The sequence below is a fragment of the Gracilinanus agilis genome, chromosome X (genome assembly GCF_016433145.1).
Source record: "Gracilinanus agilis isolate LMUSP501 chromosome X, AgileGrace, whole genome shotgun sequence".
NCBI classification, from domain to species: domain Eukaryota; kingdom Metazoa; phylum Chordata; class Mammalia; order Didelphimorphia; family Didelphidae; genus Gracilinanus; species Gracilinanus agilis.
In genome coordinates, this window is record NC_058136.1 from 62,460,597 (window position 1) to 62,471,468 (window position 10,872).

At 50.1% G+C, this 10,872-nt stretch overlaps 1 protein-coding gene across 1 annotated transcript; it reads left to right on the plus strand.

The window, feature by feature from the left end:
- The first annotated feature begins 968 nt into the window (after positions 1–968).
- WAS (WASP actin nucleation promoting factor) lies at positions 969–5,081 on the plus strand. Its single transcript, XM_044682871.1, has 11 exons — positions 969–1,091; positions 1,289–1,429; positions 1,564–1,650; positions 1,814–1,919; positions 2,255–2,323; positions 2,414–2,594; positions 3,550–3,592; positions 3,692–3,845; positions 4,073–4,467; positions 4,669–4,777; positions 4,903–5,081. Exons 1-11 carry the CDS (start codon positions 969–971, stop codon positions 4,956–4,958), a joined length of 1,464 nt encoding a protein of 487 aa, XP_044538806.1. The 3' UTR covers positions 4,959–5,081.
- The last annotated feature ends 5,791 nt before the right edge of the window (positions 5,082–10,872 follow it).

Genomic DNA, 10,872 nt, shown 5'->3' on the forward strand with positions numbered 1-10,872 from the left:
CCCCCCCACCCCCCCACACCCCCCCGGTACTGTGGGCTTGGAGTCAGTGTGAGTTTCCAGATCTTTCTCTGCCAGCTTTCGCCCAGCCTTCGGTGCTTGGGAGGCTGGCCTTGCTGAAGCCAAGTACGAGCCTTGACATTCAGCTCCACAGATCTTTCTGCCCCTCCCCACCCCCCCACCCACCCACCCAAGAGCATCTTTTCCACAAACTGTCGAGCACAGAGCCCTGAAGCACTCTGCTGGAGACCTTCTAAGTTAGCTACTTTTGGGGCCCTGCCATTCAACCGGTTCCCAGGCCAACTAACTCTGATGCTCTCGATGTTCAACAACCTGCCCTCGAATAAAGCATTCTTGAATTCGATGGGCCACTGGGTGACACGGAAGTGGCTAGGATGGCAGGCCTGGAGTCAGGAACACCCGAGATCAAATGTGACCTCAGACACCTCGTGGTTGTGTGGCCCTCTGTGCCTCAGTTTCCCCATCTGACAAATGATCCAGAAAAAAGAAAGGGCAAACTCCCCCTCACCCCGGTATCTTTGCCAGAAAATACTAAATGGGGTCACCAAGAGTCAGACATGACTGAAAAGGAGTGAATGATGAATTTGATCAGGAATGAAAGTCAAGCTCTCACCCCCAAAGGGCCCTACCTCGGTGTTCCTTTCCCTTCAGAGAAGGGAACTGAGGATGGGTACACAGCCCTGAGGAAGAGATAAGAGGGATGAAGACAGAGAAAGGTTTAGAGACCCAGATGCTGGAACAGGGCTTATTCTCATTGGCCACTCTCCCTCAAGCCCAGGGAGGGAGGCCTAAGCCAGGATGGAGGCCCCAGAAGGCCATTGGTTGGCCTTGGGGCAATGTGGTTTTCTTGGCTTCCTGTTCACTGGGCGCGGAAGTTCCCTTTCTTGTTCCGTTGGTTGTCACTGCTGCTATTTAGGAAGGCGAGGCAAGGCAAGAAGGGGAAGCCTACCATGAGTCGGGGGACTCGGGGACCTGGAGCGCCACAGCAGCAGCAACAGCACAATGTGCCGTCGGGCCTTCTGCAGGATCACGAGAACCAAAGGCTGTTTGGTCTCTTGGGCCGAAAATGCTGGGTGTGTTTCTCGGGCCTGGATCCCTCTTGGGAAGGAAGACTCAAGGGCCCCCCAGCTCTTTTCTCTCGGCTCTTCTGGGGACCCACTGTCAGAAAAGCGGGGGGGGGGGGAGGGGCATGCACGGGAGGGCACTGCCCAATGCTCTCGGGTCCCTTTCAAGTCTTTCTCTCTGTCTCGGGGGCGCTGCCTGGAAACAGACCCTGGCAACCTCAGTGGCCCAACTGTACCTGGCACTACCCAGCACTGGCGGGCGCTGGCAGAAGGAAGTGAGTGGAGCCATTTGCTTCGTGAAAGACAATCCTCGGCGTTCCTATTTCATCCGCCTCTATGGCCTCCAGGTACAGCCCCGAGCCTTCAAGGGGTGCCCCTCGCTAGTTGTCTGCCTGGGGACCCAGTATTCTCTCTGCCACATTCTGTCCTCTGGGCCTCGCTTTCTCATTCTCTCGGTTTCTCTCTACCATCCCATCCCCAGGAAGGACGCCTCCTCTGGGAGCAGGAAATCTACACCCAGCTTGTCTACTCGGCCCCCACCCCATTCTTCCACACCTTCCCTGGTGACGTGAGTCAACTAGCCAAAGTGGGAATGAGTGGGGGTGGGGGTGGGGATGCCTCAGGCTGAGGGTTTGCAGAAGGGTTCAAGGATCTGCGAGGCTGGTGTTCCCCGAGAACTGGAGCTCACCACTTTGGGTTGGGGGGGCCGTGGGGATTGGGGCCATTCCCAGGACTGCCAAGCCGGCCTGAACTTTGCCGATGAGGCTGAGGCCCAAGCCTTCCGAGCACTGGTAGAGGAGAAGATTCAGAAAAGAAGCCAGAAACAGAGTGCTGCTGGTGAGAGCCGCCAGGGCTAGGGCTGAGGATTCTGGGACAGTGAGCACAATCTCTCTCCATTTCCTCCTCAGGGCCTTCCAGCAGGCCATCTCAAGCACTCTGTGGCATGTCTCCTTTCGGGCCTCTGCTTCTCTCAATCTGTCTGTCCGTCCCCCTTTCGTTCGTTCTTTCTCTCTGGGTCGCCGCCACCCCAAACACACACACACAGAGGTTCCCTCCCTCCTTCCCCCACCCCAGATGATGCCCATCTCTTGGGGTGGGTGCTGGGCGAGGCGTGGGAAGAAAGACTGAAGAGAGGAAACGTTTGGCTCTGACGTCTGCCCTTCACCCTCCAGGATCTCTCAGCATAGAAAGACGAGGGGGCGCCCCACCCCTTCCTCTCCAGCCCAGTGGGGACCTCGGCGGTAAGCAGCAGGAAACGGCCACCCAGGTACGGGCAGCTGTGGTGCTGGCCCTTCCCAATCCAATCGCTCTTTTTCCTCCTCCATCTCCAGTCCCAGCCAGCACCGTGGGCTCTGCATCTCTGGGCCTGGTTGCCATAGACATCCAGAACCCAGACATTACATCCTCACGGTACCGTGGGCTCCCTGCACCGACTCCCCCTCCCCCAGACAAGAAGCGCTCAGGGAAAAAGAAGATCAGCAAAGCTGACATCGGAGCCCCCAGCGGGTTCAAGTGAGGCCCTTTCCTCCCCTTCCCTGGCCTTGCTTGTCCCCCTCCAGCCCCCACCCATCCACTTGCCAAATATTCAGACAGTACCTGGGGACTTGTAGCCTTGGCTTTAGAGCTAGGACCTTCCCTGCCCATAGCTAGCAATTGCTTTAATTAGCAGGAGACCTGGGCCAGCTGGGCGGCTCAGTGACCCTGGGCAGGTCACTTACCCCACCTTGCCCAGCCCTTCTTACTGCTCTTCTGCCTTGGAACTGACACACAGCATTGACTCTAAGGTGGAAGGTGAGGGTTTCCCCCCAATCAGCATGGGGCCTCTGGGAGGCCTCTGAGGCCTGGGAGGTTGCTTCCCACCTGAGGGATTAGGGGGAGGGTCTACGAAGGATTGAGGAGCAAATAGAGGTTTGAGAGAGAACAGTGTGGCCAGAAGGCAGAGTGGGCAGAGCTGGCAGCATCTATGGGAATCCCACGGGGAAGAGCCGAGGGGTCTACTTAGCCCCTAGAAGCCATAGGGAGGAGTGCGCGATCCCTGGGTGACCACTGATGGGCTCTGGGGTGGGGGGGGGCTCAGGGAGAAAGAAGACTTGAGGCGGTCGGGCAGAGTGTTGGCAGCGGCGGGGACGCTGGGAGGATGCAGGGGGGGAGAGGGAGCTCAGTTTGAGCCACAGCCTCTATGGCCCGAGGGAGGGCTCTGCAGGCTCCCCCGGACACGGACAAGGGCATCGCCTGCGTTGGGAGGAGATTTGAAGTCTTGGACTCTGGGGGTCGGAGAGGAAACGAGGCGGGTGGGGGGAGGAGAACCAGGAGCAAGCTAAGGGGGAGGCGCTGGAGGCAGGACGCAGCACGGGAAGGGCAGGGACAAGGTTGGTTTGCTCTGGACACTGGACTCGCAGATGAGAAGTGAAGGCTTTCGGAGAGCTTCCGGCCTCTCCCTAACCCAAACCTTCTGCCCTCTCTCCAGGCACGTCAGCCATGTCGGATGGGACCCTCACAGCGGATTCGACGTATGTTCTCCCATTGCCCCAGATTTCCCCCAAACCCTTCTCCCAGCAGGTGGGATGGGGCATTAGGGTGACGAAGGCGTGCGGCCCTGCCTCCAACAGGTGAATAACTTGGACCCTGACCTGCGCAGCCTCTTCTCCAGAGCCGGGATTAGTGAGGCCCAGCTGACAGACGCAGAGACTTCAAAGCTCATTTATGACTTCATTGAGGACCAGGGTGGCCTAGAGGCCGTCCGAGAGGAGATGAGGCGGCAAGGCAAGCATCCCCCGCCTGGCCCCTTGAGAGTTCCAGCGGAGAACCCTGGAAAGCCCTATCCCCTCATGACTCCCATAGTTAGCTAAACCCCCAAATCTCGAGGCCAGCCCCTACCTGTCCCTCCTAGGGGGGCAGAGGGAGAGGGGATGGAGGAGGGGATACATGGACATACCTTATACCCTGTCATTTAACCACCTGCCCCCTTCTTGACTTTCTGGTGTCTATAGGCCCTGTTCCTCCCCCTCCGCCGCCATCTCGCGCCGGACCCCCTCAGCGGCCCCCCGGCTCCTCTTTGGTCGGGAGTCGGGGAGGTCGGTCAGGGCCTCTCCCCCCAGTGCCTTCTGGGGCTGGTGGGACCTCTAGTGGACTTCCACCAGTTCCACGGGGACCCCCGCCTCCTCCTGGCCGTGGGGGTCCCCCACCTCCACCACCCCCCACCTCCCACTTGGGGCTTCCAGCACCCCCACAGCCATTGCCACCAGCTCCTGGGTCAGGGCCACCCCCACCTCCACCACCCCCACCTCCACCTCCACCATCTACACCTTCATCTGCGGGGGCCGTGGCCCCCAGAGGCCGAGGGGCCCTGCTTGAAGAGATTCGACAGGGCATTCAGCTCAACAAGGTGGGCCTGGGGCTTGGTGGGAGAAGCAGGGAGGATTGGGGGATTGGGGAATGTCCCAGTTAGCTTTGGGAAGAGGTTATTGGGATGTCTTGGTGGTGGGACTGAGCCAAAGGGAAAGAATCTTGAAGGATGAACGTAAGGCTGTGCCTCATGTTGGTGGGCCAAGTCTGAGGTTTTTACTGGATCCTGCCCTCCTTCCAGACACCGGGGGCCCAGGAGTTCCCAGCTCCCCCACCCCCAAGCTCTGAGGGGCTGGTGGGGGCCCTCATGCATGTCATGCAGAAGCGGAGCAAAGTTATCCACTCTTCAGGTGAGAAATGACATAACCCCTTCCCACCATCTCTGGCCTTCCCGTGGGCTGGGTAGGAGTGCCATGGGGGCAGTGGGTTACCTGAGAGGGGATCTAGGTGGTCAGGCATCCTCATTCCCTCACAGATGAAGAGGAGGACCAGGGTGCTGAGGAGGATGAGGATGACGAATGGGAAGATTAAGGAATCACCGGCCTACAGAATAGCCTTTCCCTGCTGCCCGCCCCCGGCTCTCAAACAGACCCGTGACTTTGCTCCTATCCAAGAATGTGGAACATGAATAAAGTTTAGCCCCTGTTCCCACCACCTCTGCTTCTCAGTTTACTCATCCGCAAAATGGGTGGGAGCATAGACCGTAAGGTCCCTTTGCCAGCCTGCGGTTTCTGACTGAATTGGAAAGATCAGGCCCTCCCCAAACCCACCCCACTGAGCCCTCTTCCCTCACAGCCACCCTCCAGGATCGGGGAGGTACACCCTTCAATGCTCTCAGCTCTGTGAATGGTGTAGGCTGGCCAGGCAGCCAGCCATGCTTCCACAAAAGGGCTGGGCCTTTGAGTAGCTTCTTGGTTCCATGAATCCCTAGCTGTGGTGCGCAAATGCCCCAAAGCTCCTACGATCCTGGGCCCAAATCCTGAGGTATTCAGCCCATTCCCCTTTGCCCGGCCTTCACATCACTCATGCCTGATGTCCAATGTTCAGTTTTAGGAAGAACATGGGTAAGGTAGAAGAACACGGCCAGGGCAAAGAAGGCCTTGGAAAGAGTCCTGGGGGTGGTGAGTCACGATACTGGGCTCCGGCCCCAACTGGCTCTCTATGACTTTGGACAAGTCACTGCCCTCCCCAGGGCTCGCTTTCGTTTTCTGGAAAATAAGGTGGGTTGAGTCAAGGATTTCTTTTTTTAGTTTAAGATTCCAGGACGCTGGCAGGGGCAAGGGCAGAGCAGAGTGCAGAAAAGTGAGGCAGAGGTACAGAGAATCTTGGTCAGTCAGCTTCTCACTTTTGTGGAAAATGCAATGCCCCAGAATTGATGCCAGTCTGGATGCTGGCAATTCCCGACTCAATTCATCCAACCCCAACCTCTCTGTTCACCTCCAGTCTCCCATCTCCAACAGCCTTTCTGGCCTTCCAAACTGGCTTCATGCTCTGTCTCCACCCCCACCCCCCAGTCTCCTTATCCACACAGAGGTCAATACCCTCCTCCCGGGTCCTTGGGCTCTCAACCTAGGTGTCCTCATACACTTCTCTCTCACTATCTGTCACGCTGGCTGTTGCCGAGGCCTGTCCATTTCCCCTCGGCAGCACCTCCCAGATGCCCCTTCCTCTCTTCTTCCTGCCCTCATCCCCTGGCACCTGGTTTACTGCAAGAGCTTCTGGGTAGGATGGGGAGGAGGCACCAGTTCATCCTCCATTCAGTCATCAAAGTCATCCTGTAACAGGTTGGCCCATGTCACCCCCCCCCTCCCCACTCAATGGCTCCATTGAGGGCAGGGCCTGGCACTCAGAAGGCACTAAAGAAACGCTTGGTGAGGAATTCGCTCCTTTTTACCTCTAGGCTTAAAAGCCGAATCCTCCGTTTGCTGTTGCACCCGACTTCTTATACCTTGCTCCTTCCACGCGATTCTTTGAGCCAATAATACCAGTCTCCTGGCACTGGCACTGTCCTCTATGCCTGGAGTCCTTCCTCCCTTTGAGTCGCAGCTAAGATCTCGCCTTCTACCAGAAGCCTTTTGGCCCCGCTCTCTCTTAATTAATCCAGAGCCTTCCCTCTGCCGATCACTCCCCATTTATTCTGTCCGTAGCTTGCTTTGTACAGAGTGAAATGACTGAGAAAGCAAAGGCTGGTCTTCTGAGCCTGTCGATTAATTAAGCAAAGCGTGCCAATTGCCCACGACAAACTGGGGCCAGGCCCCTTCCTCAGCTCAGGGTCGGACCCCGAATACAAGGGGAGAGAGGCTTTTCTCATTATAGATAGAGGATGAATTCAACCTAGATAACAAAATCATTCCGAAGAATTAATCAAATGCCACCAATGAAATCACTGGTCAGCAATCTGACATTGGGGTTTAGAATCCTATCTTACCCTATAGAGAAGGAGAAAGGGAATAAGGAAGGGGAGCATGGGGAGAGGAGTAAGATGAGGGAGGGAAAAGTTGGGGAGGGTGACTAAAAGACCCTATAGGAGGAAGAAAATAAGAAGGGAAGTGGTGGGAAGGGGAATAAAATAAGGGAGGAGGAAGTGATTAAAAGCACAACACTACACTGGTGTGGAGAGAAAGAGTAAAAGGAGAAAGGGCAGGATTAAAAGAGATGGAGGGGAATACACAGATAGTAATCATAACTGTGAATGTGACTGGGATGAACTTAGCCATGAAATGGAAGCAGACAGCAGAATGGACTAAAAAACAGAAACCTACCATATGCTGTTTACAAGTAACACATTTGAGGCAGGTAGATACACACAAAGTAAAGGTAAGAGGCTGGAGCAGAATTTATTGGGCTTCAACTGAGACAAAGACAATCATGATCTCAGACAAAGCTAAAGCAAAAATAAATTTGATTAAAAGAAATAAAGATGGTAATTACATCTTGATAAAAGGCAGTATGAAGAAATATCAGTACTCAACATATATGCACCAAATAGTATAGCATCCAGATTTTTTTTTAAACCCTTACCTTACGTCTTGGAGTCAATACTGTGTATTGGCTCCAAGGCAGAAGAGTGGTAAGGGTAGGCAATGGGGGTTAAGTGACTTGCCCAGGGTCACACAGCTGGGAAGTGTCTGAGGCTGGATTTGAACCTAGGACCTCTCGTCTCTAGGCTTAGCTCTCAATCCACTGAGCTACCCAGCTGCCCCCATCCAGATTTTTAAAGGAGAAACTGAAGGAGCTTAAGGAGGAAACAGAGAGTAAAACTATACTAGTGCAGAACTTCAACCTTCACCTATCAGAACTAGATAAATTGAACCAAAATAATAAATAAGAAAGAAAATGAAATTCTATAAAAGTTAGATTTAATAGATATCTAGAGAAAATTGAAGAGGGATAAAAAGGAATATACGTTCTTTTCAGCAGCACATGGTACATATACATATACAAAGATTAACCATGTACTAGGGCACTATATACTAAATATATAGGGCACCATGTACTAAAAGGCACCATATACTAAAAACCACCATGCACCGCTATAGGGCACCATGTACTAAAAACATTGCAAACAAACACAGAAATAATAAATGTGATTTTTTTCAGATCATAATGTGACAAAAATTATAATTAGTAAGGGTTTATGGAGAGGCAAATTAAAAATTAATTAGAAACTAAATAATCTCATTCTTCAAAACTGGTGGGTTAAAGGACAAATCAGAAACAATTACTGATGTCATTGAAGAGAATGACAATGAGGAGATAACATATCAAAATTTATGGGATACATCCAAAGCAGTACTCAGGAGAAAATTTATATCCCTGAGTGCCTATACTCCTGTTGGCAAAGATGTGTCACAGGTGCCAAGTCAGCATTTGGGGAGCTGCTCTGTTCCCCTTCTTCCCTTTTGCATGCCCTGCCCCTCTATCCAACTGCCCAAAGCAAATGATCCTCAATGAATTGGGCACACAACTAAAATAAAACTAGAAAAAGAACAAATTAAAAATCCCCATATTTCCCCCCACATCAATAAATGGGCAAGGGACATGAATAGGCAATTTTCAGATAAAGAAATCAAAACTATCAATAAGCACATGAGAAAGTGTTCTAAATCTCTTATAATTAGAGAAATGCAAATCAAAACAACTCTGAGGTGCCATCTCATACCTAGCAGATTTGCTAAAATGACAACAAGGGAGAGTAATGAATGTTGGAGGGGATGTGGTAAAATTGGGACATTGATGCATTGCTGGTGGAGTTGTGAACTGATCCAACCGTTCTGGATGGCAATTTGGAACTATGCCCAAAGGGCTTTAAAAGACTATCTGCCTTTTGATCCAGCCATAGCACTGCTTGGTTTATACCCCAAAGAGATAGTAAGGAAAAAGACTTGTACAAAAATATTTATAGCCGCCCTCTTTGTGGTGGCAAAAAAATGAGAGGATGCCCTTCAATTGGCTGAACAAATTGTGGTATCTGTTGGTGATGGAATACTACTGTGCTCAAAGGAATAAAGAACTGGAGGAACTCCATGTGAAATAGAATGACCTCCAGGAATCGATAGAGTGAAAGGAGCAGATCCAGGAGAACATTGTACACAGAGACACTGTACAATTGAACATAACAGACTTCTCTACTAGCAGCAATGCAAGAATCCAGAGCAAGGCTGAGGGACTTATGAGAAAGAAAACTAGCCACATTCAGAGGAAGAACTGTGGGAGGAGGAACACAGAAGAAAAACAACTACTTGAACACATGGGCTAATGGGGATATTATTGGGGATGTAGACACTAAATGATAACTCTAGTCCAACTATCAATAATATGGAATTATGTCTTAATCAATGATACATGTAAAACCCAGTGGAATTCTGTGTTGACTAAGAGGGGTTTGGGGGTTTGGGGGAGAGGGAAAGAACATGAAACATGTAACTATAGGAAAATATTCAAAATAAAAATTAAAAAAATAAAATAAAATAAAAGTCACCACTGTGTGGTCAGTAGTGGCTGGACTGGAAGTAAAAAAAATAAAATAAAATAAAATAAAATCCCCAGATAAAGACTAAATTGGAAATCCTGAAAATCAAAGGAGAAATTAATAAAATTGAAAGTAAAAGAACTATTGAGCTAGGAGTTAGTTTTTTGAAAAAGAAAACAAATAAAATAGTCAAAGTATTGATTAATCTAATTTAAAAAAGAAAGAAGAGAATCAAATTATCAGTATTAAAATGAAAAGGGAGATTTCATCTCTAATAAAGAGGAAATTAAGGCAATTATTAGGAGCTCTTTTGTCCAATTATATGACAATAAATATGACAATCTAGGTGAAATTGATGAATATTTACAAAAATATAAATTGCCTAGATTAACAAAAAAAAAAAAAGAAAGAGAATACTTAAGTAATCCCATCTCAGAAAAAGAAATTGAACCGCCATCAATGAACTCCCCAGGAAAAAATCCCCAGGGTCAGATGGATTTACAAGTGAATTCTAGAAAACATTTAAAGAACAACTAATTCCAGTACTATACAAACTATTTGACAAAATAAGCAAAGAAGGAGTCCTACCAAATTCTTTTTATGACAGAAATATGGTTCTGATACCTAAGCCAGGCACACCAAAAACAGAGAAAGACAACTACAGACCAATCTCTCTAATGAACATAGATGCAAAAATCATGAGGGTTTATTCATTATGACCAGGTGGGATTTATACCAGGAATGCAAGGATGGTTCAATATTAGGAAAACCATCCACATAATTGACCATATCAATAACTAAACCAACAGAAATCACATGACTATCTCAATAGATGAAGAAAAAGCCTTTGACAAAATACAACACCCATTCCTATTAAAAATACTAGAGGGGTGGGGGTGGGGGGAGCAGCTAGGTAGCTCAGTGGATTGAGAGCCAGGCCTAGAGATAGGAGGTCCTAGGTTCAAATCCGGCCTCAGACACTTCTCAGCTGTGTGACCCTGGGCAAGTCACTTGACCCCCATTGCCTACCCTTGCCACTCTTCCACCTATAAGTCAATACACAGAAGTTAAGGGTTTAAAATTAAAAAAAAAAAATACTAGAGGGGGCAGCTGGGTAGCTCAGTGGATGGAGAGCCAGGCCTAGAGATGGGAGGTCCTAGGTTCAAATCTGCCCTCGGACACTTTCCAGCTGTGTGACCCTGGGCAAGTCACTTGACCCCCCCATTGCCCACCCTTACCACTCTTCCACCTAGGAGCCAATACACAGAAGTTAAGGGTTTAAAAAAATACTAGAAAGCATAGGAATAGAAGGGCATTTCCTCAAAATAATAAGCAGTCTATATCTAAAACCATCAGCAAGGTGAGGATACTGTTGGGGATGTAGACGCTAAACGATAACTAGTCCAACTATCAATAATATGGAATTAGGCCTTGATCAATGATACATGTAAAACCCAGTGGAATTGTGTGTCG

Coding starts and splice junctions, on each gene's coding strand:
- WAS (XM_044682871.1), top strand. CDS start 969: ATGAGTCGGGGGACTCGGGGACCTGGAGCGCCACAGCAGCAGCAACAG. Junction 1,092..1,288: donor TCTTGGGCCGAAAATGCTGG/GTGTGTTTCTCG, acceptor GCCTGGAAACAG/ACCCTGGCAACCTCAGTGGC. Junction 2,324..2,413: donor GCCCAGTGGGGACCTCGGCG/GTAAGCAGCAGG, acceptor CTCCATCTCCAG/TCCCAGCCAGCACCGTGGGC.